The sequence below is a fragment of the Cervus canadensis genome, chromosome 6 (assembly GCF_019320065.1).
Source record: "Cervus canadensis isolate Bull #8, Minnesota chromosome 6, ASM1932006v1, whole genome shotgun sequence".
Taxonomy (NCBI): Eukaryota; Metazoa; Chordata; class Mammalia; order Artiodactyla; family Cervidae; genus Cervus; species Cervus canadensis.
This window is the reverse complement of record NC_057391.1, coordinates 62,794,912-62,814,142: the sequence shown is the minus strand read 5'-3', so window position 1 is coordinate 62,814,142 and position 19,231 is coordinate 62,794,912. Positions and strand designations below refer to the sequence as shown.

The window sequence follows — 19,231 nt, the reverse complement described above, 5'->3', positions numbered from 1 at the left end:
CAGTACATGGGGTCACAGAGTCGGATACGACTGAGCAACTGAACTGAACTGATGATTGAGTTGGTAAAATGTTGTTATACTATTTTTTTGTTGTTGTTGTTGTTATACTATTAAATCCATATGTTGAAAAAGATTTCATCCTAAAAAAAAAAAACAAGGATCTAAAGCTTCTGCTTTAGCAATCTAGAAAAAGAGGAAATTAAATCCTAAGCAAGCAGAAGGAAGGAAATAATAAAGAGCAGGCTACAACATGGATAAACCTTGAAAACATTATACTAAGTGAAAGAAGCCAATCACAAAGCTATAAATTACATCATTCCATTCGTGTAAAGTGTTCAGAACAGAGAAATCTGTGGAGACAGAAAGTGGTTGCATAAGGATGAATAGAGAAATAGGATAGCTGAGAGGTACAGGGTTTCATTTTGAGGTGATGAAAACATTTTAAAATTTGCTGATGGTTGCACATTTCTGTGAATATACCAAAAACCATGAAATTACACACTTTAAATGGATCAATTATACAGTATGTCAGTTATATCTCAATAAAGCTGTTAAATTTTTTTTTAAAGAGTAGAAGTCAATGAAGTTGACAACCAACAGATATTTGTTGTTGTTCAGGCACTAAGTTGTGCCCAACTCTTTGTGACCTCATGGACTGCAGCATGCCAGGCTTCCTTGCCCTTCACTATCTCTTGGAGTTTGCTCAAACTCGACCATTGAGTCGATGATGTCATCTAACCATCTCATCCTCTGTTGCCCTCTTCTCCTGCCCTCAATCTTTCCCAGCATCATGATCTTTTCCAATGAGTTGGCTGTTCACATCAGGTGGCCAAGGTATTGGAGCTTCAGCTTCAGCAATAGTCCTTCCAATAAATAGTCAGTGTTGACTTCCTTGCTCTCCAAGGGACTGTCATGAAGTCTTCTCTAGCACCAAAAATTTGGAAGTATCAGTTCTTCGGCACTTAGCTTTCTTTATAGTCCACCTCACACATCTTTACGTGACTACTGGAAAAACCATAGCTTTGACTATACGCACCTTTGTCAGCAAAGTAATGTCTCTGCTTTTTAATATGCTGTCTAGGTTTGTTATAGCTTTTCTTCCAAGAAGCGAGCCTCTTTTCATTTTGTGGCTGTAGTCACTGTCCGCAGTGATTTTAGGGCCCAAGAAAATAAAATCTACCACTGTTCCTCCACTTTTTGCCCTTCTAGTAGCCATGAAGTAATGGGACCAGATGCCATGATCTTTAAGTTTTTTGAATGTTGAGTTTTAAGCCAATTTTTTCATTCTCTTCAGGAGGCTCTTTAGTTCCACTTCACTTGCTGCCTTAAGGGTGATGTCATCTGTATATCTGATATTATTGATATTTCTCCCAGCCATCTTGATTCCAGCTTGTGCTTCTTCCAGTCCAGCGTTTCGCATGATATACTCTGCATATAAGTTAAATAAGCAGAGTAACAAAATACAGCCTTGACATACTCCTTTCCCAATTTGGAACCAGTCCATTGTTCTGTGTCTGGTTCTAACTGTTGCTTCTTGACCCACATGTATGTTTCTCAGGAGAGAGTTAAGGTGGTCTGGTATTCCCATCTCTTAAGAATTTTCCACAGTTAGTTGTGATCCTCACAGTCAAAGGCTTTAGCATACTCAATGAAGCAGACGTAGATTTTTTGGAATTCTCTTGCTTTTTGTATGATCCAGCTGATGTTGGCAATTTGATCTCTGGTTCCTTTGACTTTTCTAAATCCAGTTTGCACATCTGCAGGTTCTCAGTTCACGTACTGTTCAAGTCTAGCTTGAAGGATTTTGAGCTTTACTTTGCTAGCATTAAACCAAAAGCTAATTTTTTGAAAAGGTCAATAAAACTGATAAATCTCTATCCTGATTGATCAAGAAAGAAAGACTCAAATGAGTGATAGAAGTAATGAAGGGGTATCATCATCATGTATCCCATAGACCTTCACTACCCAATATGATGGCCATTAGCCCCTTGTGGCTATCAAGCACTGAAAATGTGACTAGTTCAAATTGAGATATGTTATGATTATTAAATGTGACAAGATTTTGAAGACAGTACAAAAAAGAGAATGTGAAATATCTGGCCATTTTTTACATTGAGTACTTGTTGAAATTATATTTTAAGTACAGTATGTTATCAAAATTAATTACCTGTATCTTTTTACTATTTAAAATATGGCTGCTAGAAAATCTTAAATTACATTTGTAGCTCACGTTATATTTCTCTAAGATAGCACTGCTATTAATAACAAATGTTTAGTAACTGAATATTATGAACAACTTATAAATTCAACATCTTAGATGAAATGGACAGATTCTTTTTTTTTTGTACCTGTTTTTGGCTATGCTGAGTCTTGTTGCTGAGAGGGCTTTTCTTTAGTTGTGGTGAGTGGGGGCTATTCTCTAGTTGCAGTCAGGGCTTCTCATTGTAGTGGCTTCTCTTGTTGCGGAGCATGGGCTATAGGGCATGCGGGCTTCGGTAGTTGAGGCCTGTGGGCTCAGTAGCTGCAGTTCCTGGGCTCTAGAGCACAGGCTCAATGGTTGTGGTGCATAGGCTTAGTTGCCCTGCAGCATGTGGGATCTTGCCAGATCAGGGATTGAACCTGTTTCTCCTGCATCAGCAAGCAAATTCTTTACCACTGGTCCACCAGGGAAGCCAGAAATGGACACTTCTTTGACAGGCACAAACTACCAAGCTAACTCAAGAAATAGGTGACCTGAATAGTTTGGTATCTGTTTAAGATATTGAGATTATAATTAAGAACCTTTAAATAAATGAGTATTACAACTTATATGCTAAAATGAACACATTTGAACATCACCAAGTAAAATGCCAATGTTCATGGTAAATTGTGCTACATTTAAAGCATGTAGGATTTATAGTATAGCACTCCTCAGATGTTTGGTCTCAGGAACTCATTACATTCTTAAACTTTTTGAGGATCCCAAAGAAAATCATTTGCCGAGTTACGTTTACTGTTATTTGCTGTGTTAGAAATTAAAACTGAGAAATTTTTAAAATATTCACTTTAACAACAAACTCATTATATGTAAACATAAATAATACTTTTTATGAAAATAAAACAACTAGTTAGAAAAGTGGTGTTACTTTACCCTTTTGCAAATCTTATCATAGAAGACAGCTGAATTCCCTCACATGCCTCAAGACTCAGTCTACTGCCATACATTAGTTTTGTTTGAAGTATGTGAAGAAAATTTAGCCTCACACAATATATTATTTGAAAAGGGAGAAGTATTTTTAATAGTCTGTTGAAATAGCTACAGAGATTCCTCTTTGATGCTTTACCAAAACGCAGCAAATGATAGTTTCTTAAAGATTACTTGCAATGTGGAATCGGAAAACTTTCTGGTGAACTTTTCAGCTCTCTTATTATGTTAAAATCTATTGGTCTAACTTGAGCTCTGAATGGATCTTTTAACCATGTTTGATCCTGTCACAATGCATTGGTAGTTTGGAAAATGCTGGTTTATTGAGCTTTGCAGACCTTCTTATTACTGGCACGTTATCCAGAATATTTGTTAGTATCATCACCAATCTCATCAGAAGTTTTTAAATATTACAGAGCAGTCAAGTTCATGGTGGCAAATACAGGTTTTTCATTATTCTGATTTTCACTTGAAAGCTCAAAGTTTATCGTTAACAACAAATTCTGTCAGTTATTTTTCTTAATGACCAGCTCACTTCATTTTTAAGAAGACGTTTACCACATTCCTGAGTTGGTATAACTAGTTTATCTGGCATTCTTTCAGGTAAAAATGCTGTTACATGAAAAAATTGGTTCAGCTTACAGCTCAACAAATGCTTTTTTTTTTTTTAAGACAGTCATCCCAATTCTGTATACACATTTCCAATTTTAACACAGAGAACATTTTTTAAAAGTCTATGCAAAACTCAAAATTTAATAAAATTAATATTTTTACTATTTTTACTGCAATTGGTTAACAGTAATACAGATCGGTGTACTAACTGCTAATACAGATCGGTGCCACCAACTTATTTCATGCTAAGGTACCAACAGTTTAACCCTCTGAAGTTTGAACTGTTACCACAGATATTAACACAGTGAAAGAGGCAAATAGCATGTTAGTATTATTAAATATGGTTGGACAAGGTTAGTAGATTTCATAATACTTTTCCAAGATAGCTGGTATTTATGATTCTCTAATTATAATCCTTTGTTTTCTAGATGTTACAATGCTAAAAATTGGTTCTAGTCTTTTCAAAGAAGAGGAAGATGATCAGGGAGGCGGCATGCACAGTCTACCAGTTGTAACATCCCAGAGGCCATTTTATGATGGTCCTATGCCAACTCCCCGGCAAAAGCCATTCCAGTCAGGTTCTACACCCTTGCATCTCACTCACAGATTCATGGTAAGCCGCAGGTCTACATGTAACTTTAAAGTAGTTTTATCTCACTTTAACATTTTATCTCATTATGGTTAATTTTGTTTGGTCAAAAATATTTTTTAAAAACCTTCATTAATTGACCTGGAGTACTTTGGTTGCTTATAATTTTGTGGTTGGTTTATTTATGGTTAACAAACAGTTTTAATCTTATTTCAACCTAATTTTTGAAAATTGAGTTAAAATTCTGCTTCACAAAATGACATATAATGAACATAAGTAAATGTGACTGTATATCTTGCAGTATCTCTTGACTATGCTTCCAACTTTTACTTCTCATGTTAGTTTTATATAGAAGATTGTACTGATTCTAAAAGACTACTTAGAAGGTGTTTTTTAGAAAGTAAAATATAGTATCAGCAGGTGATAAGTACTGTAAAAAAATTGTCTGCCCCTTTTACCCATGCCACCAGAATTTTTGCTCCACAAGTATAGAGATTTTTCTGTTTTGTTTATTGATAGCACTTTTTTCTAAGTATAGCACAGTAGGCATTCAATATATATTTATGGATAAACAACTATATTAACTTTTTGTCTTAAGTTTAAGAGCTAAAAAAGTTTAATATGTTTATTTGTTGACTGCTTGAGTTTTTCCACTGAGGACTTTGACAGTTGTCCTTTTTGAATGGTATGGTCCTGGCATAAATTTATAGATAAATATTGAAGGTGATGTTTTATTTAAAAAGAAAAACTTTTTATTGTCTCATCAGTAATCATCATCAAGTGATAGATCTTAATTTTTCTAGTATTGTCAAGTACTTTATATTAATAGTTATATTTGTGGTAGAATAAAGGAAACACTAGGGCTTAGGGGAAGCCAGTAGTGTACATGAATGGAATACAGGTTTTCAAATGGTATCAATTTATGCTGCCTTATAATGTATATATTTATGCCATGACTACAAACCAGTTGGTTGGACCAAAAAAGTATGTGGTCATTTATAAGCATATTTGTAAATAAATAAACTTTTGAAATGTTTCTTTTGAGAAATTTAATGGTTCAACTATTCAAAGGCCAATTGTAAAATATTTTCTTATGAAAGTAATATACTTTAAAAAATATTAAGTAAAATACTACATTTTCTAATAAGTAAGTATGTATGTACCTTCTCATGAGGAAAATAATAGTTAGTAATTGTTGCTCTAATGCTCAAGTAACTACTGTTACCTGAAAGTGGCTGCTTCCATAACTTAATCCCTCATACAGACTACATTATTTGTTAATTTGTAGTATTTTAGCCTGCTGATTCTAAGAACTTTATTCTCTCTCATTTGTATTTAACCTTAACATGTTTGTAGGTGTGGAACTCTATTGGAATTATTCGCTGCTATAATGATGAGCAAGACAATGCCATAGATGTGGAATTCCATGATACCTCTATACACCATGCAACACACTTATCAAACACTTTAAATTACACAGTAGCAGATCTTTCCCATGAAGCTGTTTTGTTGGCATGTGAAAGCACTGATGAACTAGCAAGGTAAATTCAAGATTTTTAGGAGAACTTCATTACTGTTGAACTGTTAGATTCAAATATTGAAATTTAGTACATAAAGTTGTAAGACAAAAAACAAAATTATAAATCTTTTGTAGTATGGAATTTCAGAAAGAAGAGTTTAGTGCAAATACAGTACACCTATACTACCTCAGAACATATGTGTGATTTTGCCTGATTGTCACCTTCTTTCATAAGAGTAATATACATATTAATTGTAAACAAGCAAGTTTTAAGTTGTACAGAATTTTTAGAAAATGAAAATTGCCTGAAGAATTCTTCTCTCAAATATAATTACTTTTAACAATTAACAGTTAATCTAATTCCAGCCTTGGACAATTGCTGATCTGGGTTTTGTCACTGTAGATTAGATTTGCGACTTCTCTTTTAAGAAAGGGAGGAGGGAACACACTGAAAAATTTTGTAAGTACTATTTGTCATTTTGACTTTTTGACTTAATATACTTCAGACTTCTTAGATATGTTAGTAGGTAGGTAGGTAGGTAGGGTAGGTAGGTAGATAGAGACAAGAAAATTAAGTTGGAAAAGCAATGGATGCAGAATATGTATTTTTTTAAAAGAAGAAAGCATTTTATTCAGCTTTGTTATTTCAGCCAGCTTGCCCTCTCCTGTTAATTTTTTCAGCTGATCATGGTGCTTATTATACATTTGATCATAGATTTTACTAACTCCCAGGTGATTTGAAATTAAAATCCTTCTGACTGATACCCTAGCTCCTTGCTGCTCAATGTATGGTCCACCAACTATGGGCATGGTCACCTGGAAGCATGTTGAAAACACAGAATCACAGACCCAACTCCATACCTTCTGAGTTAGAATCTGCATTTTAACAAGATCCTCAGGTGGAAGAGTATGCATTAAAGCCTGAGAAATACTAGATTGGGTCATTTTAATATTTTAATTGATTTCCTAATTTATGCAATGTAATATCAACTCAGTACTTTATTTTTGAATTAAATCAGTTTACTAAAATAAATCACTGTTGACTCAGTGTCTAACTCAGAATATCTTACATAATTAAAACATTTATTTCCATGTGCAGTTTTTTTTAATTGAAATATAGTTGTTTTACAGTATTGTGTTTCTGCTGTATAGCAAAGTGATTCAGTTATATATGCATTCTTTTTTATATTCTTTCCATTATGGTTTATCATAGAATATTGAATATAGTTCCCTGTGCTATTCATTTGGACCTCATTGTTCATCCAGTCCTATATATATACTAGTTTGCAACTGCTAACCCCAGACTCAAAATCCATCCCCTCCCTGCTCCCCCTGCAGTTCTTCCTTCCCCCTTGGCCCCATGTGCAATTTTGATTTCAGATTGTTAGGATTGTTATGATTTCCTGATTGATGATTGTTCTTCTTCTTGTTTTCCTAGATATATTATTTCACAGTCTTAGACAATATTATCCTTTTGTTTTTAATTTTTTAGTATTTTATTGAAGCATAGTTGATTACAGTGCTGCATTAATTTCTGCTGCATAGCAGTGATTCAGTTGTACATACATATTCTTTTCCATTATAGTTTATCACTGGATATTGAATATAGTGCCCTCTGCTATACGGTAGGAACTTGGTTACCCACCCTATATATACATTAGTTTGCATCTGCTAATTCTGAACTCCCAATCCTTTACCCCCTCCCCACTTGGCAACTACAAGTCTGTTCTCTATGTCTGTGAGTCTGTTTCTGTTTTGTAGATATGTTCATTTTTATCGGGGCTTCCCACTCCGGTATTCTTGCCTGGAGAATTCCATGGACAGAGGAACCTGTTGGGCTGCAGTCCATGGAGTCACAGAGTCGGACACGGCTAAGTGACTGACCCCTCACCTCATTTCTGTCATATTTTAGATTCCACATATAAGTGATATTATATGGTATTTTGTCTTTTTCTGATTTACTTAGGTTAATTTTTTTGGCTATGCGTGTGTGGCGTGTGGCATCTTAGTTCCTTGATCTGGGATTGAACCCACACCTTTGGCAGTGAAAGCAAGGGGTCCTAACCACTGGTCTTCCAGGGAATAATGCTCATCCCCCTTTATTTTAAATTTGAATTTAAAATTACTATTCAGGAAATCAGTATTGCCTCTGATTCTAAATACTGTGACATCTACATTCTGTTTAAGTTTCATAACAACTTACATGTATATATAGATGCAAAACTAAAAAGACTGGAAGCACAAATCAAATTGTTAGCAGTGGTTGGTAATCTCGCTGGTGTGATAATATTTAAGTTTTTTTTTTCTTTTTCTCTTTATTCTCCTATATTAAAGGTTTTGTTTTTGTCTTTGGCAGTGAGAGGATTCTTGCCAATCATTTTGATGCTTCTTTTCTTTTTAAAAATATAGTCATGATTTTTGTGTGTGTGTGTAACCTTGGATCATGTTCTGCTGATTTTATCCTGGGTTTTTTTCCATTCAACATGTTGTGAGCATTTTCCTGTATCTTTAAATATTCTTTAATAACATGACTGTTAATAGTTTTAGCATAGTACATTTTAAGGATATTTCATAATTACTTTCTTAAAGCCATTTTATTTATAAACGGCCTTTTTTTTGTGTTTATTATATGGCATATAAAGATGCCATTATTTGTGTATAATAGAAAAATAAACTATTTTATTTTGTTATTGTTAGCTTATCAAAAATAAACTATTTGATTTTGTTATATTTGTTATACTAGAAAAATAAACTATTTGACTTTGTTTTGTTACTTGATTTTGTTTGAGTATCATCAGTTTTATATATATATAATATCAAATGTGAAAGTTTGATTGTTTTTGTCTTGTTTTAATTTTTAGCAAGCTTCACTGCCTGCATCTTAGTTCTTGGGATTCAAGCAAAGAGTGGATAGTAGACATGCCTCCAAATGAAGATATTGAAGCCATCTGTCTTGGTCAGGGATGGGCTGCTGCTGCCACTAGCTCCTTGCTTCTTCGCTTGTTTACCATTGGAGGTGTTCAAAAAGAGGTCTTCAGTCTCCCTGGGCCTATTGTGTCAATGGCTGGACATGGAGAACAGCTTGTCATTATTTATCACAGAGGTAGATTTTTTTCTAGTATTTTATATTCTTTTGTATTCTTCATAATCTGTCTTCAGTACCCATCATTGTGCTAAGACTGGTTTTAATAGGTTACTGATCTGGATTGATTTTATGACTCACAAGTCAAAAAATACAGTTTGAGAAACTACCCTGGGTTCTCTCATTAAGACCCATGGCTTTAGTACATCTATGTGTTCATGACTTGTAAGTTAGTATCATCAACCCTACTCCCTTCTTATATCTCTAGACTTACATATACAATTGTCGACTTGAAATCTCTTATGTAGAGTTTTGATATATACCTCAAACTTAACTTGGTCACAGTAAAGCTTCTGGGCTTTTTTTTTCCCCTCCGAACTTGCTTCTTTGTTTTTTGATCTTGATAAATGGCGTACTACCAATCTAGCTACTCAAGGCAGAAATGTAAGAGTTATCTCTGATTATTCTCTTCCCTCACACCCCTAGCATCACTTGTGTCAGCAAAGTCGTATCATGTCAGTGCATACAAGACATTCCACATCTCCTAAACCTAAACTAAGACCTAAACTAAACTAAACTAAAACCTAAACTAAAACCTCAGTCCAAGTGAGACATCGTCTCTTAGGTGTTACAATAACCTTCTAACTAGCTTCTCATCTTTAATTCTTACTGGTAATTTTTTAAAAACATGAATCCAGTCACTTCCCTCCTCTGCACAGATTCCTCTGATGATTTTCTGTTGCTTTAGAATAAAACTTGTCACAAGTGGCAAAGTCCTACATGATCTGACCTTTGCCTGCCTCTTCAGCCTCATTTCTTCCTACGTTTTCTCTTGTCAGTGATTCTGGCCCTACTGACTTCTTTGTGTTCTTCAGAATCACCATATTTGTTCCATTAGGCCCTTTTCATGAACTGTCCCCTGTCTACTATAGTGCTCCTTCTCTTACCATTTGGATGGCCAGCTCCAACTTGCAAATCATATCTTAGTTTAAATTTCACTTTTTCCAAAGGCCACCTTTGTCCAATTTAAAGTAGCCATTCGGTCTGACCCTCTGTATCACACTAGTATTTTAATCCTCAATGATGACACTTAGTATTTTCTTTCTTTTTTAAATTAGTTTTTCCTCTCCTACCTGAATATGAATTTCATGAGAACACTGACTTTGTCTTGTTTACATTGTAGCCTCAGTACCTGGTACAAAGAAAGCTCTCTGTAAATACTTTTTGAGTATTACAGTTATATTCTTGAGAATTACCACCTTTTGAATATTTACAGTTATATTCTTGAGAATTACCACTTATAAATCTCAATTCTTGAGTATTACCACATACATTACCACTTTATATAAAGTTCTAGTTTATGTAACATACTGGTCTCATCCCTGATTGGTGCCTCAGATAAATAGATTATCTATAAAAAGTACTGCTAATTAATCTAGGAATTTATCACAAAATAACCTAAATTCACAGAAAATAATTTAGATTAATTATTTTAACTATAATTTAGCATTATAGCTAAATAACCTTTGATACCTGACTTATATTTACATTTTCTCACTAGGTACAGGATTTGATGGGGATCAGTGCCTTGGAGTTCAACTGCTGGAGCTAGGGAAGAAGAAAAAACAAATTTTGCATGGTGATCCTCTTCCTCTTACAAGGAAATCCTACCTTGTATGGGTTGGATTTTCAGCTGAAGGCAAGATAAATTTATTTGTATTAAAGATATTTTTCAAGAAGAAAATTGTTTCATTATTTTATTCCTAATTAATTTGTTTAAAGAGAACTTGTCTGTATTTTATGTTTAAATTTCTTTATTTTAATATGTTAACAGAACTGAAAACTAGGATTTCCAGGCAAGGTAGCCACTGTTTTATGTACAAGATGTCTTCTGATTAGAAAATTTAACTTAAGAGGGAAATAAATTTTCCTGAAAGTTTATTAGCTGGCAAAGAGGAGATACAAGTACCTGTTCAAGTTTTGGCTTTTCTAGCAGAGTCTATGTGAAAATCAGGAATTCTCTATTGCTGCATTGTTCACTACAGTAACCACCAGCCAAATGTGGCTGCTGAGCACTTGAAAAGTGTCTAATCTGAGTTGAGATGTGCTACAACTATAAAATACTTCCCAAATTTGGAAGACTTAGTATGGAAAAAAGGATGTAAAAAATTTCAGTAATTCTTTTACGTTGATTACATGTTAAAATTATAGTATTGGTTATTAGATTTAATAACATATATTATTAAAATTACCTTCACTTTGTCTACCTTTTCTCATGTGGCACTAAGAAATTAAAAATTATATTTGTGGCTCACATATTTCTACTGAACAGTGTCCTGTTGCAGACTCAGTAGTGGGTTATGACAGATGTTTGAAGGACACTAAGGTATGCCTTATTTTAAGGCACCTGTTAACCCTGTCTTCTGGCTTAAATATTTCTATTCTTGGTGATTCATCATTGGAAACTCCAGTTTGTTTTTAAAAATCCAACCATTTCTGAATGTGTTTTCTGTTGAGATATTAGTCACTTATGCTTTAATAATGTGACCATTAATAACTTCCATTCTTATCAGTTTGTTTTTTTTTCTTCCATTACCTATCAGATCTAGATCCTGAGGAAACTGCTAGTAAGAGGGGTGTGAAGTCTCAGATTAAAAGAAAGGATAATTGGGAAATTTACCGTGCATTGCCTGAAATGGGGGCAGAGTAGAGTAGGTGGGGAAACAGGGATGCTTACTTGTTCCCTAGGTAAGTTTAGGAACAGAGCAGTGGGGAGCTGTTGGGAACAGAACAGTGAGGAGACCAGGAGAGAGGGGGAGGAAGAATACTAAAGACACATTTCTGTATATCATCACCTTGCATCAGGTTTTGCTCATTTTTCCAAGTCTCTCTTGACTAAGGAATCATCAGATTCAAGTTGTAACTTCTTTCCTGAAATTGACTTTTAAAAAAAACTGCTGTATTCCAGCAGGTGGCGTAGTTTTCACTGAATTCATCAGGGTTTTTTTTTTTCCCCCTCTAAATTTTAGTCATATCACTTGCAGATTTTTTTTCCTTCTGTGTTTAGTTAAGTCTTACTCTGTGGTTAATGAAATGTTATGGGAAATAATCTTGGATTATTTTCCCTTTTGGTTTTTTTGGAGGGGGTGTTTGTTTTTGTTTTGAATTGAAGGTTTAAGTGATTGGTGTGTGTTTTTGAGAAAAAGATTTATTTAACAAATACATAGATATGATTTCAGGTGATTTGTTTTTCTGTTGATATATAGGTACCCCATGTTATGTGGATTCAGAAGGCATTGTTCGAATGCTTAACAGAGGACTTGGTAATACATGGACTCCTGTATGTAACACAAGAGAACACTGTAAAGGAAAATCTGATCACTACTGGGTGGTTGGTATCCATGAAAATCCCCAGCAACTGAGGTGGGCTATTAGAAAATGCTTAGTTGACTCTTTTTAAAAGTACTTTGAAATTCTTTGTATTGTGCCTATCCTGTCAACTTAGTTCATTTATTTGTTTTCCCTAGTCACTAAATTAAGAATTTCTTTATATTCACTATGAAGTTTTCAACCAGTTGCTTGACTTAGAGCTTATTGAACAAAATAGAAACGAAGGGACTTCCCTGGTGGTCAGTGGTTAAGACTCTGAGCTCCCAGTGCAGGGGACACAGGTTCAACCTTAGGTCAGGGAGCTAAGATCCTGCAAGCCAAGCCATATCACTTAGCCAAAAAAAAAAAAAGAGAGAGAAACTAAGTTTATTAGCATGACTAGCGTCATTTCCCCCAGAGAGGGGATTTCTGGGTAAATGTGGCATTTCATGTTTTCTTACAGCCTTTTATTTTAAACCTTGATTTAGAATTGAGTATGTAATTTAGTTACTTTTTGAGGTTTTTGACTTAATTATTGTTATAAGGGATTCCCAGGAGGCTCAGTGATAAAGAATCTGCATGTAATGCAGGAGACTCGGGTTTGATCCCTGTGTTGGGAAGATCCGCTAGAGAAGGAAATGGCAACTTATTCCAGTATTCTTGCCTGGGAAATCCCATGGACAGAGGAGCCTGGTGAGCCACAGTCAATGGGATTGAAAAAGAGGAGACTTGGGTTTGATCCCTGGGTTGGGAAGATCCACTAGAGAAGGAAATGGCAACTTATTCCAGTATTCTTGCCTGGGAAATCCCATGGACAGAGGAGCCTGGTGGAACAACAACATTGTTACAGGGTGTGGGCTAGTAGAAATTTAGTCCTTGACTGCAAGTGTTGAATTTTCAGTACATATTATCTCTATTCAGTATTGTGTTGAGTATTTACCTCTTTTTAATGCACTTGGACATAAAACTTTTTTCTGCAAGTTGTGTTCATTTAACAAACATACGTTAAAAGTACTGACTGTAAGAAAAAAAAAAAGTACTGACTGTATGTTCTGTGCCCCATGAAGATAAATATGCCAGCTCCCTTGAAGGGTTGGCCGGTAAAATCATTATCTTCTCCTGAGTCTATGTTCTAAATGAGTTAAATCGCCTCCAAAGCGAAGAGTCCCTTACAACACAGAAGACAAGCGAACTCACTGACTTTTGGAAACTTAGTCTGGACATCGCCCCCAGTTTTCTCCAGGTTGATGTTTTTCAACTGTTTAATATAAGAGAACAAAGTTTTGACTTATTTGAAAAGAAATTGAAATAATTTTGTTCCTTGGTAAGCTGTGGTTTATTTTTTTGTATTTTATTCTTATTGAGTTAGCCACAGTTTCTAGGAAACTCATTCATTGTAGGCAGAACCCATCAAGGCAGCAGTTAGTTGAGTTTGTTTTTTCCTTTTCTTCCATGAAAGAGATATCTAACAGAGAAAAGATCTTTTTACTTCAAGTCTTTAAAGTTAAGAAAAGGATAAGAAATGTGAATTGGTGCTCTACTTTAATGTAAATGTGGTTTTAAAGAAACTATTAGTAAAATCCTAATCAGTTTTTCTTTATGATAATTGCTTACTATGACTAAATCAATAAAGTATTAAAGTTGTAAAGTGTTTTTAAACAAGAGAGTCTGTCACTTTGTAGAGAAAAGAGTGTTAAGGCAATTAAGATTATTCCCCATGTTCCTCCTAATTTTGTTAATGTACATTATATATTTATGTAGTTGGACTTGTTCTTTCTCAATGCAAATATTCTGTCTTCCATTTTGCACGACTAAAATGGTTTTGTGTATGGGTGCATAATAGAATTGCTACAAGAGATTTTCAGACCCTAAGTATTCACATTGCCACCCGATACATTTCACCTGTGTGGTGAAAACCACTGATTTATATGAAATTATGAAAGAGGAGGAAAAATAAAGAAAATGAGATTTATGATAAAAAATATTGGAACTCTAAAAACATTTGTTTTAATTGTGTAGTCACAAAAAGAAGAAAAAGGAGTATTTAAATCTTACGGGGAGGGGGGGACTATGTAGTTTGAAAAATATTCCTGGGTATTGCTACTTATTGATTTTTTAACTACTCTACTGGATATTTGATAATATTAGAAGATATTTATGAAAAAAATTTAAACCCAAAGCCCTAATTTTTACTTAGTATTTCCCTTCAAGAAAGTCATGACTTAAAGCCCTGATTAAAAGGCTGTATTTTAAATAAATGGGATGGCTTTTTGTAAGTATAGAACAAGGTACTAGTTTTTTAAATAACTTCATGAGCATTATAAAATTTGTGTATGGTACTTAGAGTGTGCAGTTATGTTTTTCCATTTATTTTTATTAGTTGGAGGCTAATTACTTTACAATATTGTAGTGGTTTTTGTATAACAAAAACCACTTGACTTGAATTAGCCATGGATTTACACGTATTCCCCATCCCGATTCCCCCTCCCACCTCCCTCTCCACCCGCTCCCTCTGGGTCTTCCCAGTGCACCAGCCCCGAGCACTTGTCTCATGCATCCAACCTGGGCTGGTGAAAAAATATGGAACGCTTCACGAATTTGCGTGTCATCCTTGCACAGGGGCCATGCTAATCTTCTCTGTATCGTTCCAATTTTAGTATATGTGCTGCCGAAGCGAGCACTATGTTTTTCTTATAATTTGGAGTGCACACATTACAAGAATATTCTACATATATAAATCACTATGATGAATGAATATTTTTTAATTCATAAATTATGTAAGAACTCATCCTGATGGGCATATATGAGTGCCTTACATATCTAGTCAGAAGAGTCCTTGCCAGCTGAACTGTTAACACATAAGGCGTAGCAGAGCAGATAGATAGACACTGTGGCTGTTTGGTAATGCTTGTGCATCTCCTGCTTCACTGTCACTCATCTCTAATAATAGACACTTAACCTGTACTGGACATTTCATCATCTTTTTCTCTTATATGACACTTTCTACCCATAGTACCAAGTATTTTCAAACTGAAGAATGAAAGTGAATATGCTTTATCACCTTTTTATCTTAGAGTAATCTGTTTTATAATATGGATCCTGTGACAAGTATTTATGCCACAGTTTCTATATTTTGAAAGTGGGCATTTTGCTAAGGAAAATCTGAAAGGAGCTGATTTCTTTCACTTAGTGATTGTTCATTTAGTAAAGCTGATGTGGGGAGGGATTTTTGCAGCAATTGAAATATGTAGAGTGATAGTTTTTTAGTTAATCAGGCCTGAAGTATTTTTTTGTTTATTATAATATTTATTTCGTGATGTCAACTCTTAATTATGGCACATGTGATCTTCAGACTTCTTTGCATTATGCAGGATTAGTGGCAGCATGTGGGGTCTAATTCCCTGACCAGGGATTGAATCCATGCATTGGGAGCACAGAGTTTTAGCCACTGGACCACCAGTTGTTGTTCAGTCCCTCAGTTGTGTCTGACTCTTTGCAACCCCCTGCAGGACACCAGCCTTTCCTGTCCTTCACCATCTCCTGGAGCTTGCTCAAGCTCATGTCCATTGGAGTCAGTGATGCCATCTGACCATTTCATCCTGTTGTCCCCTTCTCCTCCTGCCTTCAGTCTTTCCCAGCATCAGGGTCTTTTCCAGTGAAGTTCCCTAAAGTAGTTTTTTAAAAGAGAAATTTGGAATAATGTTATTCCAAGTTACTAACTTTTGGAATATTTATAATGTAGCAGTTCTTATGATATTTTTGAAAAGTTTTTATGGGGAGACTCTTTCTTTTCTGACAGGTGTATTCCTTGCAAAGGTTCTCGATTTCCTCCCACCCTTCCACGCCCTGCTGTAGCTGTTTTGTCCTTTAAGCTTCCTTACTGTCAGACTGCCACAGAGAAAGGACAGATGGAGGTATGTATGCACAAATCTTACCTTGACACTCAATTTGATGCTACCTGCCTATAACACAGGCATTTAAACTTATTCTGATGACTTTTGTTCTGTATTTCTTACTTTATAATTAAATAATAGCAGTAGCTGGGAGGGAGGAGGTCTTATGAACCCCAGGGTACCCAGTTGCCATCCCTGCTTCCAGGGACTTTGTCTAAGAGGTAAATGGGTATGACCATTAGGGCCTCACTAGGTAAGGCACTCACTCTCAGGCTTGGACAAGTTGTTGAGAGGATGTGCCTCCTTGAATTTTGTACCCTAGGCACCAGGCTTGCCTCATTTTAGTCCTAGCCCTGTGTCATTGATATCTTGCAATTAGTTATTCTAAACAAGAAACAAATCATCTTATACAAATCTAGTTTACCAAGTTCTCTGAGCATTAACTGTGATAACTAAGAATCTTTAAAATGCTTTGCAGTTGACCCTTGAAGAACATGGGCTTGAACTGTGGGGGTCCATTTGTACATGGGTTTTTTCAATAGTAAATACTACAGTACTACATGATCCAAGGTTGGTTGAATCTGAGGATATTGAACCTCCGATTATGGAGCAACAGCATATAAGGAGGGCTGACTATAAATTACATGCAGATTTTCAACTCCACAGAGGGTAGGTGCTTTTGCCTGCTACATTGTTCAAGAGTCACTGTATTCCACCCCGTGTTTTTTTTTTTTTAAGTATAGAAGATAAAGTCAAACCATAGTATTACATAATAATTTGAATTGCAAAATAAACTGTAGAAAGGAATGTTTCAGAAAATATTTTATTCAGAAACTGCTATCATACAGTAAATATTTAACTCTTGCCTGATAGTCAGCTGATAGTTGACTCTAAGCAGTTGTTCCACTTTTGCAGGAACAGTATTGGCGTTCAGTTATATTTCACAACCACCTTGATTATTTAGCAAAAAATGGTTATGAATATGAAGAGAGCACTAAAAATCAAGCAACAAAAGAACAACAGGAACTTTTAATGAAAATGCTTGCGGTGAGTAAAATAAACAGTGGGGAAAATTTTTTTCTCTAGGTTGAATTTCTTAATGATATGTGAATTAGCAGGTTCCACAACCTAGAATGCTTAAGCTGTATCTGGTGGTACTGGTATTTTTCTCCCTTAAAAAATACCAGTTTCCCAGTTGATGTTGCAGTTAGAATATTTAAGATATTACCTTGTATCTCAGAACACAGGAAGAAATAAACTGTTTTGGTGCTGCCTCCCTTTTTATTTTTGCCCACTGATCTGTATTGTAACAGGCCCTGTAGGTAATTTGGATGCTTGTTCATAAAGTTTGAGAACTGGCTCAGCTCCTGCTCTTAATCATATGCAACAGATAAAGTTTGAGTGTAGACTTTTAGATCTCCAAGGCTGAATGAGCAGTCTAAAGAACTTTGATCAGGCTTTTAGAATGCCTGTCTTTTGTTATCCTCTTAGGCAACTGTGTGTGGTAAAAGTTTGTAGCCAGTGATCGCGTTTTGTATCCTGGATATTTAAGTACATTTATCTTTAAAGCTAAAATAACTTTTTGAAAGATAAAGTTCTTTAGTTTGTGTTCTCGTTCCAGGTTGGTTTATGAAGAGGAATATAATGTAATTTCTTCTCTGCTCTTCTTGCACTAGACTGTAAGCCCCTTGAGGGCCGTGACCATGTCTCGTTCTCTGCCATTTACCGGGCACTGATAGTGTCTAATACACAGGAGACCTCAGTATTTCCTCAGAGCGTCAACGGCCCAGACTTTTTGTTTCATTTTAAAGTTGAGAAAAAAAGAGCTCTGAGGGAAAAGTGATATCTAAGTCCATAGAACTGTTTGTAACTTCATTCTCCAAAAGGTGGTATTCACTACTGTCACTCTATGCAACACTGCCTTGAGTTTAGTATTAAAGAAATTTAATCAGTTTACTGTAGAGAAAGTTTTGTTCCATTTACAAAGTCCCATTTGTATACCACCATGAACTAGTAACCTTTTTTTGTCCTACAACACAGGTAAGGAAACCTGTTTGAGTTATTCATGCTTTAGTCCTAGAGGAGCTTTTACCCTGGAGTACAGTGTTCCTCAGCAGGGTGGTCATAGCACTCTGTCAGTTCTTTAGTATTCCTGTCCCCTGGCACATACCCATAGTTCCACCTAGTTACTAGGAAACTATACTACTTTCATTTCCAAATGCCTCCTGAGGCAGCGTACCACCCAGACTGAGAGGTACTATTTATAGATAAGTGATTCTGGAAAACTTGAGAAGGATGTGCAAGTAAATATCTAAAGCGTCTATGCTGATGAATCAGATTTGACATGTCTAAGTAACAAAATAATACTTCCATGAGTTGTGAGACTTTTAGTTGTCTTCAAAGTATTCATTTTCCTCATGTTGTAAATACTTCAGTTGCCTCACCTTGAGTTGTCAAAATTTATACCAGAAGAAAGTCCATGTTCTGTGAGAGATGATAAATAAGTGTTCCATTTTATATTGCGAGTATAAAAAATATAGCAAGAAAAAGGAAGTTATTTGCTAATTTAGAAATTGTATAACTGTTTCTAATAGTTAGAGATCATAGACAATCATACTTAGAAAGCTAATGGGTAAATCTACTTGTCCACCCAGATTCGCTTAGTAGCTTTTGTGTGCCACTTCTGGACAAAGTAATAACAAATCATTTACAATCTATTCTTTCTTTTAATTTGCTACCCTGTTTGGTGACTTTAAGTGGTGGAATGGGCGGGAAAACAAATTTAGGAAAACCATTTTTAAATTTTAAATAAATCTCTTACTCTTCTTGCAATTTATAACTTGAAATGTTATGTCATATTTCATTATTGATTGTAAAAGTCACTTAGGAAAAAATGCTGCCAATTAAACTGACTCACCATCAATTGTAAGATGCTTCCAACTTCAAGAGATATTAAAATGTGTAAAAATGTGCATCTTAAAAT

General features: G+C 35.1%; 1 protein-coding gene and 1 non-coding gene across 2 annotated transcripts in view; one reads left to right on the top strand and one right to left on the bottom strand.

The window, feature by feature from the left end:
- Nucleotides 1-19,231, top strand: part of WDHD1 (WD repeat and HMG-box DNA binding protein 1) — a 52,803-nt gene that overhangs the window by 23,967 nt on the left and 9,605 nt on the right. Inside the window, exons 12-18 of the mRNA XM_043472148.1 lie at nucleotides 4,225-4,409; nucleotides 5,742-5,926; nucleotides 8,766-9,007; nucleotides 10,548-10,685; nucleotides 12,253-12,409; nucleotides 16,155-16,269; nucleotides 17,164-17,295. Of these exons, the coding sequence (XP_043328083.1) occupies nucleotides 4,225-4,409; nucleotides 5,742-5,926; nucleotides 8,766-9,007; nucleotides 10,548-10,685; nucleotides 12,253-12,409; nucleotides 16,155-16,269; nucleotides 17,164-17,295 (1,154 nt within the window). The remainder of the gene's footprint in view (nucleotides 1-4,224; nucleotides 4,410-5,741; nucleotides 5,927-8,765; nucleotides 9,008-10,547; nucleotides 10,686-12,252; nucleotides 12,410-16,154; nucleotides 16,270-17,163; nucleotides 17,296-19,231) is intronic.
- On the bottom strand, nucleotides 14,930-15,036 carry LOC122444356. The gene has a single exon (XR_006270200.1). It is a non-coding gene; the product is annotated as a U6 spliceosomal RNA (small nuclear RNA).